The sequence below is a fragment of the Halichoerus grypus genome, chromosome 10, assembly GCF_964656455.1.
Source record: "Halichoerus grypus chromosome 10, mHalGry1.hap1.1, whole genome shotgun sequence".
Lineage (NCBI taxonomy): Eukaryota > Metazoa > Chordata > Mammalia > Carnivora > Phocidae > Halichoerus > Halichoerus grypus.
Genome location: NC_135721.1, coordinates 48476582 through 48496418, shown reverse-complemented (window position 1 = coordinate 48496418; position 19837 = coordinate 48476582). Strand labels below are relative to the sequence as shown.

The 19837-nt window shown below is 47.8% G+C and overlaps 2 protein-coding genes across 3 annotated transcripts in view; one reads left to right on the top strand and one right to left on the bottom strand.

Annotated features, from left to right (window-relative positions):
* Nucleotides 1-6376, top strand: part of ALMS1 (ALMS1 centrosome and basal body associated protein) — a 192731-nt gene extending 186355 nt beyond the window's left edge. The window contains exons 20-23 of the mRNA XM_078056402.1: nt 259-442; nt 1348-1411; nt 4845-4944; nt 6011-6376. Of these exons, the coding sequence (XP_077912528.1) occupies nt 259-442; nt 1348-1411; nt 4845-4944; nt 6011-6055 (393 nt within the window). The 3' untranslated portion in view covers nt 6056-6376. The remainder of the gene's footprint in view (nt 1-258; nt 443-1347; nt 1412-4844; nt 4945-6010) is intronic.
* Nucleotides 6377-15824: 9448 nt separating this feature from the next.
* Nucleotides 15825-19544, bottom strand: NAT8 (N-acetyltransferase 8 (putative)). 2 transcript variants are annotated; one of them, XM_036084445.2, is made up of 2 exons: nt 18823-19544; nt 15825-16930 (listed from the first exon to the last, which is right to left on the bottom strand). In XM_036084445.2, exon 2 carries the CDS (start codon nt 16853-16855, stop codon nt 16151-16153), a length of 705 nt encoding a protein of 234 aa, XP_035940338.1. In that variant the 5' UTR covers nt 16856-16930; nt 18823-19544; the 3' UTR covers nt 15825-16150. The 2 variants fall into 2 exon arrangements, with proteins under 2 accessions (XP_035940338.1, XP_035940339.1); XM_036084446.2 differs by lacking the exon at nt 18823-19544 and adding an exon at nt 18381-18537.
* Between the last annotated feature and the right edge of the window lie 293 nt (nt 19545-19837).

The window sequence follows — 19837 nt, the reverse complement described above, 5'->3', positions numbered from 1 at the left end:
GCCCATCGATATTTGGGCGAGTTGTAATTGCCACAGTCTTAGTTCTTGGCTTACTCCAGAGGCATTCTTTGATCCCTCTGATTTTCCTCCTGGAGCTCTCCCCCACAGAGAGTTGTTAGATTATTCTTCAACTCTAGATATTTTCTGCACTTTAGAAACAGGCTCTTCAAACCACTGTGGGGCTGATGCTATTTTCTAAGCCCTTGGAGAACAGACTGCATCATTAACGTGAGGTCGGGGGGCCTTTTTTCCCTTCAGGAATCCCTTCAGTTTCACAGACCTGACTTCATCTCCCGCTCTGGGGAACGAATAAAGCGTCTGAAGCTAATAGTCCAGGAGAGGAAGCTGCAGAACATGTTGCAGAGTGAGCGGGAGGCCCTGTTCAACACTGCGGGAGAGCAGCAGGGCTACCGGGACCCCACGCGCCCGCTCCTGAAGAGAGGTACTCTCTGCCTCTTCACTTGCCTCTCACGGCTGCAGAGGGCAAGGGCTGCTTCCCAACCGGGGGGGCACTGCTCAGCACCATCGCAGTCACAGGGACAGAAAGGGCCTGCTTGCTTGCTGAGACTCCACTCTCCCTGGGCAGCAGAACCTGCCCCGTGTGGCTCTCGGTGCTCTCGTGATCCACATAAGCCCAAGTTCTCCTGACCTGTCACTGCATCTTAGAAACCAGGGTGTGCAGTGAGAATGGTGTATTTATAAGGCAGCTGTGGGTCTGTGAGCAAGTTCCAGGATTGCCTGCCTCATGGGGTGGTGGTGGTTGTGGTGAGGGTGATGATGATGGTAATGGTAATGATAATAATAATAGTATGTAACCCTTACATGTTTGGCCCAGGCACGGTTCTTGTTCAATGCTTCTAACACCTCTCTGAGGGAGATGCTATTTAATATCCCTATTTTACAGATGAGAAAACAGAAACAACGAGAGCTTAAGTCCCTTGCCCAAGATTATACACCTGATAAGCTGGGATTTGAACCCTGATGGGCTCGCTTTAGATTCTGTGCTCCTAACAATTCTGCTAGGTGTAAGACCGCCGTAAAACAATATGTGAACGCTGTGAAAACTACCAAGTGCTACCCACTGCTTTCATCACAGCCTTACTATAAACCGGCCAGTGTTTCTGTTCACACTGTCTAGTCTGTGCCGCAGCGTGTTGTGTCTTCAGCAGCCTGCTGTCACAGTCCCCATAGTCTAACCCTGACCTTGGCCTTGGCCATTGCTCACCACCCAGTACTGTCAGCTCAAGGTAGGGACACCAAGTCCTAGCAGCTCCTGCTCACAGCTCTTGAGCAACACACCCTTCCCTGTTAAGACGCTATCCACTGAAAACCCCTTCTTATACTTAGGCTTCCTGGATGCCCGAAAGAACAGGCCTGTTGGGAAGAAGGAAATGATTCAGAGGTCTAAACGGTAAGGACAAAAGAATAAGAGTAATTATAAAAGTATAAATAAGGCCACCAAGTGATCAGGAGCTCTGGCTTGCCCCTAGAATAAAGACGTTATGCTCAAGTTAAAATGTTATGAGAAAATTAGTTGTGAAAGAAGTTTCTTACTTATAGCACTAAAAAAGGAAAGACAAATAGATAGCAGATTGTGGTATGGATGAGTCAGATAAAAACATACAAAGAATTCCCACTAATTTGCATGCCTTAGTCAGGCTTCTCTTCGTTAGAAACCTAAATATAAATAAAGATACCTAAAATATAAGATATGAATATTTTGAAATAAAGTGTTTATTTCAGGCATTACCCATTATCCACACAATCACATTTCTAGGAATTTATGCAATACAGTGAGAAATAATGAAATACTAAGACATATTAAGTTAAGCTTCACAAAAAGTCAAGTTTGGGGCGCCTGGGTGGCCCAATCGGTTGAGCGTCTGCTTTCGGCTCAGGTCACTACCTCAGGGTTCTGGGATCGAGTCCCATGTCGGGCTCCCTGCTCAGTGGGGAGTCTGCTTGTCCTTCTCCGTCTGCCCCTCCACCTGCTTGTGTTCTCGCTCTCTCAAATGAATAAAATCTTAAAAAAAAAAAAAAGTCAAGTTTCAAGCAGTGTACACTGCTACCATGTGCAGTGTTTAAAAAGTATTTGTGCCTATATAGATAGATGCATATACTTTTATATGCATAGAATATCTCTGGAAGGGTACCCCAAAAAATGGTGATAGCACTTGCCTTTGGGAAGAAGGACTGAGTGACTAACATATAGAAGTAGGACAAAGACTAATTTTTTGCCTTTTTATACTTGCTGAATTTTGTGCCATTGCATGCATTAGCAGTTAATTAGCAATATGCATGTATCGATCATGGATTTAATTGACATATAACATTGTGTAAGTTTAAGATATATAATGGGATGATTTGATGTACGTATATGCAATATGTTTACCACACTAAGGTTAGTTAACATATCCTTTACCTCCCATAATTACCATTTTGTTGGTGGTAGTAGTGTTGCTGGGGGTGGTGGGGGTGTTCTTACTGTTATGGTGAGAACATTAAAGGTCTAGCAGCGTTCAAGTATATAGTGCAGTATTGTTAACTAGAGTCACCGTGCTGGACCTTAGATCCCCAGAACTTTTTCCTCTTATAACTGGAATTTTGTACCCTTTGACTAACATCTCCTCGTTATCCCCATCCCCCAGCCCCTGGCAACCACCATTCTATTGTCTATTTCATTGAGTTTGATGTTTTTAGATTCCACATGTAAGTGAGATCATACAGTTTTGCCTTTCTCTATCTGACTTATTTCACCTAGCATAATATCCTCAAAGTCCATTCACGTTGTTGCAAATGTAAAGATTTCCTTCTTCTTTATGACTGGATAATAATATAATAATATATTATATTTTCTTTATCCATTCATCTGTTGATGGACACTTAGGTTACTTATGGTAGTTCTATTTGTAATTGTTTGAGGAACCTCCACTGTTTCCCCACAGGGGCTGAACCAATTTACATTCCCCATCGGCAGTGCGCAAGGGTTCCCTTTTCTCTACATCCTTACAGATACCTGTTATCTCTTGCTTTTTTTTTTTTTTTCCTAAGATTTTATTTATTTGACAGAGGGAGAGCACAAGCAGGGGAAGCGGCAGAGGCAGAGGGAGAGGGAGAAGCAGGCTCTTCTCTCTTGCTTTTTTAATAATAACCATTCTAACAGGGGCACCTGGGTGGCTCAGTTGGTTAAGCTGCTGCCTTCGGCTCAGGTCATGATCCCAGGGTCCTGGGATCGAGCCCCGCATCGGGCTCCCTGCTCCGCGGGAAGCCTGCTTCTCCCTTTCCCACTCCCCCCTGCTTGTGTTCCCTCTCTCCCTGTCTCTTTCTGTCAAATAAATAAATAAATAAATCTTTAAAAATAAATAAATAACCATTCTAACAGGTGTGAGGTGATATCACATGTGGTTTTCATGAACAGTGACTTTTAAAAATGTAGGTATGTTCTTCTTTGGTCTCGTTCCTGCCCTCCAGTGTAGTGTTTTCAGTTAGTGATCGTCTCCTCCATATCCAAAACCGACCTCCCCATTCTCCACTGCCGCACTTGCTTGGGCCACCCCCTCATCCAGCTATAGAGCTGGGGAGCAGTCACCTCTAGCCATGTTACCCCCCACTACACATGGGGCCAGCTAGCGCATCCTGAACACTCAGCTTCTTGATTGCTCTGGAATCTGCTCTCACCACCTTGGTGCAGCCTGGCCCCCACTCTCAGAGGACGCTGTTCTTCCTGGTTCTGCTCTTTATTTTTTTCTCATTTATTTTCCACAGAGCCTCTACGTCATTTTCAGTGATTTTTTTTTCAAATTATAGAAAACTTTGGAAAATACAGAGAAAATGAGAAGAAAATAAATGTCACTGATCATCCTTCCATCTAAACTGAACTGACACTAGTCCTGTTTCCGGCAGGAGCGGGGGTTTTGCAGGGACCTGTATTCACACACACTTATTTTTTCTCAAATTGTTGATCATACTATATATACCGGTTTGTAGCCTGCTTTATTTTGCTCAACATATATATTGTGACATTTTCCCATATCATTAAAAATTCTCAAATTCTTTGAAATATCTTTTTTATGCTTTGTAATAATTCCATTATATTCCATAATCTGTTTAACTTTTCTTTTGTGGGAAATTTAGATCATTTCCAATTAGAGTATATTTATCAAATGCATGTTTGATCATGTTCCTCCCTACTTAAAATCAGTGGCACCCAATCCTTGATAAGACAGAGCCCAAGGTTTTCACATGGCTACAAGACCCTCCACAGCCCACCTCACCTTCACCTCATCTGCTTCCCACATGATCCCCTGCATGCCTCTCTTTGAGGCCTTGACTCTTTCTTACCAATACTCCCTTCTCCTCCCATCCCCTCTCTGCTCTTGTCTTTAAGACCCACCTTTCATTTTGTGGAACTCTGTGTAGCATTTTGTACATAGGGCCATTATTGTACTTTTCTTTCTGTTATTTTCTGTGTGTTTAAAAATATACTAACTAATACATGCTGTTATTTTATATTGAAACTGTCCATTTTTGCATATAGAGTAAAAAGCTGTTATCTCCACCCATTTATCCCACTCCTTTCTCAGAAGTAACCACTATAAGCAAGATTTCTTACGTTTTTTTTTCATCTGTCTGCCCTCCCAGATCATGAGCACCCCAGGCCAGCATTCTTTGTGTCCAACTGTCTAACAGGAAGCAGGCCCATGACAGAGGCCCCGGGCCTGTGTTTGAGATCTAAATGCCCTGAGAGCAGCAGACCTTAGGGACATGGGGGGAGAAGAGATCATGTCCCTCTGTGTTTGGGTGACCTCACTGCTTTTTGTTTTCCTGCTGGCACCATTCCTAAGGATTTATGAGCAGCTTCCAGAAGTTCAGAGAAAGAGAGACGAGGAGAAGAGGAGACTGGAATATAAGTCATACCGGCTGCGAGCTCAGCTATTCAAGAAGGTCAGTCAGCCCTTGAGCAGGATCCATCAGGTTTATCAGGGGAAAGAGAAATTGAGAGAAACACATCTGACCTGTTTGAATTAACCATATCTGGGAAGTAAACTTAAGGTTGTAATGCATTGTACCACTGCTGAAATTTGGAAGATAAAGGCACCTTTATTTGACTAGACTTCAAATCAAAACATCTAAAAGGCGAATCTAGAAAAGGCACCTTCCAGGCATACATTTGGAACAAAACCAAATTCTGTACTTAGGAGTCATGGTGGAAATGTCCAAATCTATCAGAATTGTTGGATTTTCATTCTAGAGTCCCAAATGGTAGTGTTGTGCCCCTTATTGGTAAGTCAAATACCTCTAGAGCTTGTAAAATAAACTGGACAGTGTCAAGTGTAGCATAAGAGTTGGCAGCTTGGGGACTCAGAGCCTCAAAGCCACCACCATTTCCTGCCTGTAGCGCAGTGGAATCAGTGGTGCCGCAAGACCCAGACCCTCCGACGCCAGGGAACTTGCTACCAGTATATTCCTTGAGAAGCCAGGCAGGCTACCAAGCCTGAAGGTCCATATCCTTCACTGTTCTCATTTCCTTCCCAACCCCTTCACTTCACCACCAGAGGACTCTGAAAGTCAGAATCCAAAAGACGAGTTTATACCAGACCGATGTGGGATTGGAGAACTGCTTCTGGAGCACACCTGGAGCTGGGCTGGGCCGGGCCCTTCGAGGAGGGGGTCCCCAGGCACCACATGGCCTGTCCAGTGGGTCAGCATCACAGGCCAGGCCTCTCGTGCTCGTATGTTTGGACTGATGGATGGATGGGCCTATCCCGACCATAAGTGGCCTGTGTCTGTACAGGAGTAATAGCTAGTGACGGTACAGGTCATCTTTCCTGAACACTTCAGGAGGAATCTTTTCGCATAATTACCATAGTTTCTGTAACTGGGGAAGATAAACAAGATTTGGGTAGAACCCCACTGGTCTCCTCCGCGACACGTCTGGGGTGAGGATTGGCTGCCGGCCTCTGATGGCAAGAGTATCTCACTTTTTTCCTGTCTTTCTTTTCTTCCACAGAAAGTGACCAATCAGCTCTTGGGGAGAAAAGTTCCCTGGAACTGATACAAGATTATTTTCCTCACAGTCTTGGAATTATATTTTATCAACCTGAAGAAGCACAATCCTTACTTTTATGAGTCTGGTTTAATAAAACTTAACTCTTTGTCTACGTTTAATTTAGAAATAGTAAGTCAGTAGTCTGAGGCAGAGTGGTGATTAGGATTATTAATGGTTTGGGAGCAATACTTTCTCCACAGCGGCCTTGCCCACAGGAATGTTTGTCACAATGATATCATTTCTGAAGTCTAGCCATGAGTGAGTCCCTTTCTGTATGTGTTTTTATACTTTTAGAAAATAAATAACTTCTGATTGATTCATAGTAAAGCAAGCAGCAGAGGGTCATTTCTTTACCATCTGGAGATGTTCAGGGAGCTATGCAATGTCTCTCCTGAGGTGTATGGGGAGCCTCAATCTAAAAGCATCAGTCAAGGGAAATGGGCTGTGGGAATGAAATATGGCCTTTTTTTTTTTTAAGATTTTATTTATTTGTCAGAGAGAGTGCGCGCACACAAGCAGGGAGAGAGGCAAAGGGAGAGGGAGAAGCAGGCTCCCCGCTGAACAAGGAGCCTGATATGGGACTCATTCCCAGGGTCCTCGGATCATGACCTGAGCCAAAAGCAGACGTTTAATTGACTGAGCCACCCAGGTGTCCCAAAATACGGCCTTTCTTTACAAACACAGCAGGACATGACAATAGCTCTGCCTTGGGTTTTGTGGAGATGGGGTCTGGTTAGTTGCTGTTGGGCATGCCCAGACACTTCCAGCAGACCAGACACCTTGGGTTGAGAGCCTCCTCTTAGCCTCATTCCAGCTTGCCAGGGGCCTCTAGCCTTTGGTGGATTTTCCTCCGGCTACCCTCTCTTCAGGATTGAAGCCTCAGAGCATTTATCATCACACATGGAACCAACATTTATAACCCGGATAACCACTTCTGAAAAGCATGAATTAATAAACTTAATAATGTACATAAAGCACGTAATTAATCCTGTAGCCTGGAATGACAGCTAAAGCCCAGAGTTGAGGGGGGGAAGGTGCTAATCGGCCTCATTCAAAATTCAGGGAAGGCCCAGCAAGATAGTAAGGGACCAGCTGCCTCCCCAGCAGACTTCCGCAGAGGCCAAGTTAAACAGCAGACCCTGCCTCCAAGCACAGCTCAGAGGGCGCCACCAAGGCTCCCTTCCTAACCCAGAAGGAGGCTGTGAAGAAGGCTCAGACACTCACTGAGCCAGCCAGGCACCTCCGCCTGACCCCTTTGTTTTGCCAGGCCTAACACAATGTGTAGCATGTGTTTGACTCACTAAGGGTTTGTTGGATGACACACAGAGGGTCATCAGTCCAGATTGGAGGCCAGAGGCTCTGGGAAAGACTTCAGAGAGATCTAATTGATAGGTTCCCTGAGGCACCTTAATGTCATGGGGATCTATTCAAACATCTGATCAAGTTTGGAGCTGAATAAGTGACAGCTATACGGAAAAAAAAAAAAAAAAACTAAACAACAACCCCAAAAAAGATAATTCCAAGGAAAACAAAAATCTACATAAAAGAATAAGCAATCATAGTTTTACTATGTAGCTTAGCTTAAAATAAACACAGAATATTGATGTTCCCCGACCAGTGGTCTAATTTAGACTCTTTGGGAAGCTGGGGAGTGGGAAGGATGCACATGCGTGATGTAGACATGGCCTTGACTCCCAAAAAGTAGTCCACAGACAAGCTTAAAACTGAGGATTAGGAAGAAGCCACACAAGTCCCTTAAAGACATGGAAATAAATGAGACCTGAAACCATAAAAATCCTAGAAGAGAGCACAGGCAGTAATTTCTCTGACGTCAGCCATAGCAGCATTTTTCTAGATGGGTCTGAGGCAAAGGAAATAAAAGCGAAAGTAAACTATTGGGACTACATCAAAATTAAAAGCTGCACAACAAAGGAAACAACAAAACACCCTACTGATGGGAGAAGATATTTGCAAATGACATCCCATAAGGGGTTTTACAACTCGATAAAACACACACACACACACAAATACAATTAAAAATCAGCAGAAGACATGAACAGGCATTTCTCCAAAGACATCCAGATGGCCAACAGATGACATGAAAAGATGCTCAACATCAGTCATCATCAGGAAAATGCAAATCAAAACCACAATGAGATATCACCTCACACTTGTCAGAATGGCTAAAATCAAAAACAAAGGAAACAAGTGTTCGCAAGGATGTGGAGAAAAAAGAACCCTCTTGCACTGTTGGTGGGAATGCAAACTGGTGCAGCCACTCTGGAAAACAGTATGGAGGTTCCTCAAAAAATTAAAAATAGAATTACCATGTGATCCAGTAATTCTACTAGTAGGTATTTACCCAGAGAATATGAAAACACTTATTCGAAAAGATAAATGCACCCCTATGTTTATTGCAGCATTATTTACAGTAGACAAGATATGGAAGCAACCCAAATGTCCCATCAATAGACGAATGGATAAAGACAAGGTGGTACATACACACACACACAATGGAATATTACTCAGCCATAAAAAAGAATGAAATCTTGTCACTTGCAACGACATGGATGGATCTGAAGGGTATAATGCTAAGCTGAATAAGTCAGAAAAAGACAAATACCATATGATTTCACTCATATGTGGAATTTAACAAAAAAGACAAACCAAGAACCTGTCTCTTAACTATAGAGAACAAATTTAGGGTTACCAGAAGGGAGGTGGGTTGGGGGATGGGTTAAGAAGGTGATGGAGATTAAGGAGTGCACTTATGATGAGCACTGGGTAAGGTATAGAAGTGCTGAATCACTGTATTATACACCTGAAACTAATAACACTGTATGCTAATTATACTGGAATTTTTTAAAAAGTGTTTTAAAGATACGGAAGTTGAGTGTGCACAGGGAAGTGTAGAGCTGCTCTTACACAGCACAAATCTATAGAACTCTGACTCTTGAAAATAGTTGGGCACATACATAATTTTGAGAGAAATAAAAACAAAACTAAAGACTTAAATGTGAAGGGCAAAACAAAAAATTTAGAAGTAAATATAGGAAAGTGTCTCTAAAGAAAAAATGTCTTAAGGAACAAAGCACAAACCATAAAGAAAAAGATTGATAAATTCAATTAATGAAATGTAAAAATTCTATATTAAAAGACACCATAGGGGCGCCTGGGTGTCTCAGTTAAGCATCCAGCTCTTCATTTCAGCCCAGGTCACGATCTCAGTTTTGTTAGAGCCCTGTGTCAGGCTCCATTCTGGGCGTGGAGCCTGCTTAAGATTCTCCCTCTCCCTCTACCATTCCCCACCCCCATAAATGAATGAATGAATGAATAATTAAAAATAGTAAATAAAGATAGAAAATACAGGGCACAAAACAGAAGATAATTATAGCACATGTAACCAACAAAGGATTTGTATCCAAAATATGTCATGAACTCCTATGAGTCATTTGTTTTTAAAGATAATCTGTAGAAAGATGGACTAAATAAAAACATGAGCAGGCAGTTTCACAGAAGAACAAACACAACTGGCCTCTACAAATATGATAAATTGCTTTAACTTTATTATTAATTGGAAATGCACATTATTAGCAGAATACTCCATGTAGGGGCGCCTGGGTGGCTCAGTCGTTGAGCGTCTGCCTTCGGCTCAGGTCATGATCCCAGGGTTCTGGGATCGAGCCCCACATCAGGCTCCCTGCTCAGGGGGAAGCCCGCTTCTCCCTCTCCCACTCCCCCTGCTTGTGTTCCTTCTCTCGCTGTGTCTCTCTCTGTCAAATAAATAAAATCTTAAAAAAAAAAAAAAAAAAAAGAATACTCCATGCAGGCCTCTTGGATATGCATGCATGTCCCAAATCTGGTCCTCAGAAAACACTTGCTCATCCTCTGTCCCAGCAAACTCTGGGAGTGCAGGCCAACCCCAGGATGTTAGCCAGGCTAGTCCCCGCATTCACCCTCTGGATTTCTCTGGTGTGAGTCAGTCCTCTGAAGCTCTCTACCTACAGGGAATGCATATCAACCTGTCCAAGTGGTGAAGGCCTGCCTAGATCTGGGATCATATTCACCTACATTGTAATTCCTTTCTGAAATGGCCCTTGCCCTATGGTAAAACAAATTATCATAAATTAACCCAGTCTGGTGTGTTTTTCTGTAGAGCCTGGAAGAAAAGGCAGAGGGGAAAGAGCCTGGTCCATACCTCCTCTTCCTCCTCCTAGACTTTGGAAGTCAAAGATGGCAGCCTATGGACTCAACTCGAGTTTTGAATTCTGGGTAGTGGGGAACACCTGGCTGCCTCAGTTGGTAAATCATTTGACTCTTGATCTCGGGGTTGTGAGTTCAAGCTCCACACTGGGGGTGGAGATTACTAAATAAATACATAAACTTAGAATTCTGGGTAGTGTCCACAGTTGGGCTGCCAGATTTAGCAAATTAAAATCAGGACTCCTAGGAAATTTAAATTTTTTTTTTAAGATTTTTTATTTATTTATTTGACAGAGAGATAGTGAGAGCAGGAACACAAGCAGGGGGAGTGGGAGAGGGAGAAGCAGGCCTCCCGCTGAGCAGGGAGCCCGATGCGGGGCTTGATCCCAGGACCCTGGGACCATGACCTGAGCCTAAGGCAGACGCTTAATGACTGAGCCACCCAGGCGCCCCTTAAAAAAATGAAATAATTTTTAAAATATGTGATGAAGCCAGGAGTTTATAAATTAAGGTAGTATACATATAACAAACATTTTAGAAGGGGGAAAATAAAAATGGTCAGGAAGCCTAAGAGCAGATCAATTAAGCTAAAACAATTCAATAGACAAACTACATACTGTCAACAGTAAGGACAAAGTACACTTTAAATCATTTGAAAGGAAAACAAGGTAGCAGTTTGACAGTATGCGATGAGAAAGAACATGAAGGGCGTGCTGTGCAGGCGGCAGCTGGGGAGACACGGTGACCTCCCAGATAGGAATCTGTGTGGTGGCAGCACCCAGCCCCCAGCAGCTTTGTCCTGTTCACCGTCCTTCCCTCACCAGGCAGGTGTGGGCCACAGTTCAGCTTCCCATGCCCACTCTGGAGTCCCTCATATCCAACTGGAGCTCAAGTTCAAAGATTCCCCAGGTTATCCAACATCATCAAGGACCCAGGCTCCTCATGCCTTCAGTGGTTGGGGGAAAGGGCCCCTCCCCCATGTCGCACCCAGCAGAGGACAGACCCCCCTCCTCTTCCCCTCCCACCTCTCAGAATGCCCCATGGAGAGAGCTCTGCTGGCACCCACTGTCCTGCCTAGCCTTGCTCCCCTGACCCCTCCCAGGCTTCTGGTAGGATCTGGGCTCTGTCCCAGCTTCCCCTTAGGGTGCTCTGCCCTCCTGTTCCCTAGACCCACACGCCATGAGGGTGCTCACTTTTTCCCTCGGGCACTTCTCTACCTCACTGGGCATCTGCGTCAAACAGCTGGTGCCCCTCTCCTCTGGTTCACACCCCAGGGAGTGAAAATGCCCCCAGAGGGGAGATGTTGGCTGGAGAGAGGAACCTTTAGGTCCTGCTCTCCCCTATGAGCTTTCTCTAGCCGTAGCTCTAGGTGACTTGGCCCGCAGGGGCAGTGCCCCTGTTTAATTTCCTCTAATGCTCAAAGTAGATGCTGTCTTCCCCAGTCAGCCGCTAGCTTTATTTTTTTTATTACGATTTTATTTATTTATTTGACAGAGCCGGGGAGCACAGGCAGGGGGTGTGGCAGAGGGAGAGGGAGAAGCAGGCTCCCCGCTGAGCAGGGAGCCCAATGCGGGGCTCGATCCCAGGACCCTGGGATCATGACCTGAGCCGAAGGCAGACGCTTAACTGACTGAGCCACTCAGGTGCCCCAGCCACTAGCTTTAAAACCCTGGTCTGCCACCTGGTCACAGGTCCATATTTCCTGCATAGTTGTTCCTAAAATAAACTTCGTATAATAAGACTCATATTTAGCAAAATCTAAACTAGGTTATCCTCAGGATATAGAGCTGAGCATTTTCACACTGATTTTGTTCAGAAGGTAACCACCTGGTTTATGATACATGGAAAATTTATTCGTTAACCTTCCTAATAATGTCTCCCCATTAAAAAATTCACTATGTTCCCACTGTATCTTAAATGTTCTGTTGTTTTGTTTTTTTTTCTGAATGGTTTAAAAAAAAAAAATTAACTCTGGCCAAAGGGTGGAAACAACCATAATGTCCATCAAGAGATAAATGGATGAACAAAATGTGTGTGCATGTAATATACCATATTACTCAGCCTTCAAAAGGTAATGAAATTCTGATATATTCTACGATATGGATAAACCTCAAAAAAACATTGTTAAGTGAAATAAGCCACACACACAAGACAAATACTGTATGACTCCACTTAAACGAGGTACCTGGAGTAGGCAAATTCCTAAAAAGGTGGAATAGTGGCTGCCGGGGGCTGGGAGGAGGGGGTGAAGAGGGATTATTGCTTCGCAGGTACAGAGTTTCTCTTTGGGGTATTGAAAAAGTTCAGGAAATAGATAGTGATGATAGTTGCACAACATTTTGAATGTAGTTAATGCTACTGAACTATACATTCAAAATTTGTTAAAATGGTCAATTTTATGTGATGTATATGTTGTCACAATATTACAAATGTGAGGAGGAGGAAGAAGAGGCACGGCAGAGCGAGGGAGCACAGACCTTCCTGCAGGTACTCACTTACACGGGCACACACGTGTGCCAGACAGAAGAGGCATATGCCCGGCGGGCAAAACCAAAAACAAACTTACCCTAGTTTAACCAGTACACTGTTACATAAAAGGAAACTGGATGTTCTTAAAATTTTACCAAGTTCAGAATAAAACCTGATCTTTGAAATTGAACAAATTACTTATTAGCTGAAGAAAGGTAAAAGGAAGTTTGGAGTCAGCCTTCTATGGTTTTTTACAGCTGGGCCCAAGTCACTGACCTCTAAAATCATCTTGGACCACACCCTCCCTCCTTCCTACTTTCTGGAAAACTATCAGTCCCCTACACTTGCCCAAAGGGGTCCTTGCACAAGTCACAGAGCTGCACTTTGCCATTCCCTGCAAGCCACTGCCTTGCCTCTGTCTGCATTCCCCTAAGCCCAGTTCAGGAAAAGCACTTTCTCCTCCAGTTCCACCCCCTTCTCTCAAACACACACACAAAGCCAACAACATCCTACGTCTGCCAGAGTTCCGGGCCCACGGGCACTGACTATGACTCAGATTCCCGGGAAAGCGTCGACCATCAGCTCTTGCTCCACAGAAGTGTACGTAGGTGTCCTCGAGACTTCTCTGTCAGTGGCCTTGGGGTTGCAGGGGGCACCTGGCCCATCCTTTGCTTGGTTGGGGCAGACTCATGGCCAGCTGTAATTCCCATAACAATTTCTCAACATCTCTGCTGTCTCCAACCTTTTGTATCCTCCCTTTGGGTTTTAGAGCCATCTGAGCTCTTCCTTTTTTATCTCTAAAAACTTCTTACAGGTGAATTTCATATAACATAAAGTTAATAGTTTTAAAGTGTACCCTTCGGTGGCATTTAATACATTCACAATGTTGTGAAACCACCACCTATATCGAGATTTGAAACATTTCCATTGCCCCAAAAGAAAACCTGCAGCCATCACTCTCCATTTCCCCTCCCCCCCAACACCCCTGGTAACCCCCTAAACTGTCTTGGTCACCTCCTTTGGAATTTCCACATTTCTGTCTCAGATCTTATTTCTTATCTCTTATACCTGGGGCATGGTCTGAAGCTCCGGTTTAACTTCCCATTACCCTCAGCCCACTATCTTGACCTAAATACCCTCCCTCCAATTCACCAACACAAACACGTTCACTTGTCCAGCCTTGGGCCCCTTTCCTGAACTCTGCAGGGAAGCACTGCTTCAAACTCCACTGATCAAGAGTGTGGATTATGGTCTGGAGAATATGAGCAAAGGAGTAGCATCCAGGACAGGCCTGGCCTCTGTCCCTGGCTGTTAGAGCACCCTCTGTGGATCAGGCAATAGGGAGCAGTGGGGTCCGCTGACTTCCTCTGCCTGAGGTGGGGCCAGAGGCTCATGGGAAGCCATCCACCAGTCAGTGGGGTGGGTGCCCTTTTGATATTCTTTGTCCAGTACCCCCACCATCTCCACACTTACGACAATATATCACCCCTTGCTGCCTCCTGGTTTCTCAGCCCCTATGGCCTGTAAGCCCCTGGAGGGCACGGACCACGTCTACGTGGGATTAGCAATACCAATTAATTGTCACTTAAGAAAACTTTCAAAGCATCGGGACCACTGTGGGCCTCCCCCATCTCTAGCACCAGCTGATGCCCACTTGGGGATTCCTCCTGAGGGGCGGCCTGGTGGGCCGAGGACAGCTGGTGGGAACCTCCTCTTCCTCTACTTCTCAGAGAGGCTGGGCCTAAGCCCCTGCCATTAACTAGAAGCTGGAGCTGGGAGGTAACAGGAGCTTGATTTAAAACGGGGGGTGGAAGTTGGGGGCACAGTGTAACAGGAGATTTAGATGGTCCAGTCTTCTGAGGAGCACACAGGGAAGGCGCAAAGGCTGCAGGCGTGGAGGAGGTAGAATGCCTGGCAGAAGGGACCATGGGTCATCCGAGGCTAGGGAGAAAAGAGACCCAATGGAGGGTGGCATAGTTGAGGCCCATGGTCTTGGGTAACAAAACATGAATGTTTTGTTAAACGTTTCATTTGATGAAAGTCCCCATTTAGGGGAAATGTGCCTGTAGCAATGCCAGTTGGTGGATTCGGGCCTGGTTTGTGGCCTGAGTGACCCTTCATGAGAGAGAAGCTATGAGCAGGCATGGGAGTATGTCACAAGACCCAGGCTGAAAGGGGGCCTGGACTTCCCGGGTCCAGGGGACTCACTGGATCCTGGGACTCAGCCTCTGGGTCAGGAGACCCGGTGCCAGTGATGACCTAGCTGGACAAGGTGCACAGTGGGGCACACACCACTTTGCCTCTGTATCAGAGGGTCAGGCCTGAGGCTTCTGTAAAAATCTGGAATCTCTGAGCACTTGGGGACAAGAGGCAGGGTCCCAGGTGTGGCAGGTCTGGGAAATTCACCAATCCCATTTCCTCTTCCCGGACACACACATTCTCAGCCTCCCTTCGGGCATATTAGGGCGACGTGACTGGGGCCTGGCCAGTGGGGTGGGGGCTGCATCACTTCTCAGTCTAGCCCGTGTTAAAATCCCACTCCCTGTCCCGGGCTGCCTCCTTCCCTTTCAGTGGAGACGGTGGGTTGGGGGCCAAAGCAGGTTGATGGCATTGTGGGCCCCAGTCCTTCTCCATCTCCGTCTCAGCACCCCTGGCTGTGTGACTTCACTCCTCTCACTAAAGAGGCAGCGCCCATTTCTCTTCCCGAGTCCGGAATGTCAGCAGATGTGACACCTGAGAAGCTTGAAAAAGCATTTGCTTGTTTCTGCTTCACTTTTTGGTCCCCTGCAATTATCTTAAAGCCATCGCTGAGTTGCGTGCTGGAAAATGAGCTGGCCCAGTAGCCCTGTCACTCCAGCCAATCCCACAATGATATGTGAAGTGGGCTGTTTGAGACCAAAAGGGCTGCCAGCCAAGTCCAGGCTAAATTGTGGATGGTGGACACGTGAACTAAAGAAATGTTTATTTGGGGACGCCTGGGTGGCTCGGTCGTTAAGTGTCTGCCTTGGGCTCAGGTCATGATCCCGGGGTCCTGGGATCGAGTCCCGCATCGGGCTCCCTGCTCGGCGGGAAGCCTGCTTCTCCCTCTCCCACTCCCCCTGCTTGTATTCCTGCTCTCGACGCTCTCTCTCTCTGTCAAATAAATAAATAAAATCTTAAAAAAAATAAAAATAAAAAATAAAATAAAGAAATGTTTATTTGTGTGTGTTTATTAGTTTGTTTTAACTCAGCCTTCTCGTGGCACTGGATAAATGAAACAGTGGCCACCCCAAAAGACAGAAAGGAGCAGAAGCCTCCCCGCCCCCACCCCCCGGGGCTTCCCACAGAAGGAACAGTGAGCTCTCACTGTGCTGTCACACTGAGCCTTCGGGGTTTGCTTGCTACCTCAGCAGAGCCAGGCCTCTCCTGACTAAGCCACCAGGAACTGGATCACTGGCCCCCCTTCTTCTCCAGTGCCTGAGAGGCCTGAGCAGAGGGCAGGTGGTAGACAAACATAACCGAAGGAAGAGCAATTAGCCTCCAGCTCAGGGAGAAGAAGAACTGGTGCGTCTTCTGGAAGCCCATGCGCTGGTAGAGGGCCAAGGCCGAATGCTGCAGCACGTTGGTGCTGAGGACGACTTGGCGGTAGCCCTGGTCGCGCGCGAACTGCAGGACGGTCCTGACCAGGGCTTTCGCTATCCCCTGACGCCGGCACTCCAAGGCCACGCACAGGTGGAACAGCTGCAGCTGCTCCTTGGGCAGGGGGCGCTCCTGGACGGGCAGCACGCCCACGATGCCCACCACCTGCCCCTCAGCCTCGGCCACCCAGAAGCAGGAGCCAGGCTCACTCAAGTAGGACTTGCTGATGTCGGACATGTCTGTGCGCAAGCACGTGACTTTAAACTTGCTCCAGGGGTATTTGGAGAGGAATCTCAGAGCAGTGAGGAGGGTGAAGCTGGCTAGGAGGGCCAGGAGCCAGGAGCCAGAGACCAGGAAGAGGGCGAGGGACACCCCAAGCAAGAGCACCAGGGTTCGGGGCAGCTTCAGGACGTGGCGGAAGGTGGTGGGGACGTACTCATCCATTGCCCGGGAGAACAAGTCCAGGACCTGTGTGCGGTGGCTGTCCCGGTATTTGTGGATGTGGTAAGGAGCCATGGAGGTCTGCTGTGCCTGAACCTCAAAGGCCGCGAGGGAGTGAGCTAGGTGTCCCTGCACACCTTCCTGGCAGCCCTGGGGAAGACAAAGGAAGCCAGGTAAGTGCCCCATCTCTGCCACCTCCCAGGAGTGGGGGAGACCCTGCTCAAGGGCATTTCTGCTTTTGCCCTAGAGGATGTAGGCAACAGCCACTGGGAGGTGTAGGGTCAGAATGATTTGCGTATGATCTTGGCTCCATCCCTTTCTAGTTGTGTAACCTTGGTATGTCACCTAACTTCTCTGAACCTGTTTCTTCATCTGTAGAACAGAGTAAAATAAAAACCTGCCTTCTGAGATTGTTTTGAGGATTTAATAAAATAACACATACAGGAGCACCTGGGTGGCTCAGTTGGTTAAGCGTCTGCCTTCGGCCCCAGTCATGATCTCAGGGTCCTGGGATGGAGCCCTGAGTCGGTCTCCCTGCTCAGCGGGGAGTCTGCTTCTCTCTCTCTCTCTCTGCCCCTCCCCCTGCTCATGTTCATGTTCTCAAATAAATAAATAAATAAATAATCTTTTAAAAAATAAAATAAAGGGGCGCCTGGGTGGCTCAGTCAGTTAAGGGTCTGCCTTTGGCTCAGGTCATGATCCCAGGGTCCTGGGATCGAGCCCCAAATCAGGCTCCCTGCTCAGCGGGAAGCCTGCTTCTCCCACTGCCGCTCCCCCTGTTCGTGCTCTCTCTCTCTCAAATAAATAAATATCTTTAAAAAAATAAAAACACATACAAAGCTCTGGTATATAAAATACCCTCTTCTCCACCCTCTTTCCCCTTTTACTGGCTCACTTATCTTCTTGGTATGTTGGAGCAGCACCACACAACAGCCAGACCATGTGTCCCCCTGCCTTTTGGTCCCTAGAGAGGGACCATACATGGCAGGAATCCTGTGTTCCCAAGTTCTTTTTTGTTTTTTAATATATTTTTTAAAGATTTTTTTTTTTTTTTGACAGAGAGCACAAGCAGAGGGAGCGGCAGGCAGAGGGAGAGGGAGAAGCAGGCTCTCCACTGAACAGAGAGCCTGATGCGAGGCTCGATCCCAGGACCCAAGATCATGACCTGACTTGAAGGCAGACGCTCAACCAACTGAGCCACCAAGGCGCCCCCAAGTAAAAGTTTCAACAAACGCTCCTTCCCCCTTGATTGCAAATTTTTCGGCTGCTGAGGTGGCATAAGAGTCAAACATCAGGGCGCCTGGGTGGCTCGGTCGTTAAGTGTCTGCCTTCGGCTCAGGTCATGATCCCAGGTCCTGGGATCGAGTGTCATGTCAGGCTCCCCACTCAGCGGGGAGTCTGCTTCTCCCTCTCCCTCTGCCTCTCCCCTGCTTGTGCTGTCAAATAAATAAGTAAGTAAGTAAGTAAATAAATAAATAAATAAATAAATCTTAAAAAAAAAGAGTCAAACATCAAAAAAGTCCCAGACTTGATACCCAGAGGAGTGTCCGAGGCTCCAGGCCTCTCTCAAGACCCTGTCCTTCAACCTGAGTCCTCTCACCTGCTATCACAACAGACTTGAATGTCCAGGGCAGTGACAGGATGGCCTCTGCTCTCAGCCTCTGACTGACATCCAGGAGAGACTGCCCAGGGCTCAGTCTACCAACAGGAAGCAGGCCCTCCCTGGATGGCCACCTCATTGGCTGGCTTCTGCACACTGGATAATCATAAACCCCAGGATCAAAAGGCTGGTCTATAACGGAGCAGGAAGCCCATTCTCCACTGAGCTCTGTGATCGCCAGGGCATTGCCTGGGGGTGGGGTGGGGCGGTTAGCAGGGTCTGGAACATCTCAGGGGATCCTTGCCCTCGCAGATGGCCTACACTCTTCCTCCCACGGTGGTTCGGGCCTGGAGCATCTCCCAGCTGGCACCTTGATGTGCTCTGGTGTCCACCCTCGGCCCCTTCACACAGCTTCTAGGAGCCCGGGGAGTGCACGCCTCACCTTGCGCTGCCATCGCAGGCTAGAGTCCAGACCGCCGCTCAGCACGCAAGGGGCTCTCTCCCCGCCTAGGCTCTACCCGGTCTGAGGCAAACTGATCGTCTGCACTTCGCCGCCCTCATCTCACTAGGCTCCATCTTCATTCGTTCGTTGGTTCGTTCGTTCCAGGCTCTGTCGTGTATGTCGTGTCGCAGCGACTGCGCGCCCGGCGGCCTTTCCGCTAGGAGCAGCAGCGACCTGCGGCCCACGGGCACCAGCGCGGCGCGCAGCTGGTGCGTGTTCTGGTCGTTCGTCAGGGCCTGTGCCACAGCAGCTGTTAAACACTTGGCGCTGAGATCCACTACAGCAGGGAGAAGCGAAACCGGAAATCCCCCGTCCGTGGCCCGGGGATGCCGTCGAGGGGGCTGCTTCCGTCCCAGGACGTCGCGCGCGCCTCTCCCCTCGCGGCGCAGTCAAGGCCCGGCTCGCCGCTCTCACGGCTCCTGAAGCCAGGCTCTCCTCGTCCGCGAGATGCGTGTCAGGTGTCCTCAAACGCGGTCTGGCCGAGGCGCCGTGTGGGAGGTGGGCCGGAGCCGAGGGCCTGGCCGCCCAGGTTTTCCGCGCCAGGAGCTCGTCGGGAGGTGCGGCCCGTGCGCAGACCCGCGAGGCGCGCGGCGCGGAGAGCGGCCGGCTGCCCCAGAGGGTGACAGGGCCTTCCGGAGGGGACCCTCGCGGAGAGAGCCGGAGGAGGGGTGGGTGTGCGCGAGGCTGAGGGAAGGAGAGCGTCTGGGGCTGAGGGAACAGAGGCGTGAAGACCCTGAGGCAGGACAAAGGCAAGGTTTTCCGGGAAAGGGGGCCGCCACGGAGGGAGGGAGGGAGGGAGAGACGGAGGGAGTGGTGAGGGCGGCTGGGGCCTGGGCTTGTAGGGCCTGTCGTCCCAGTGGTGGAGTTTGGAGTGACGAGAGGCCATCGATAGGCTCTCACGTGGGCAGTAACACCGGCAGGGGTGCGTGCACGTGTGTGCGTGCCTGCGTGCATG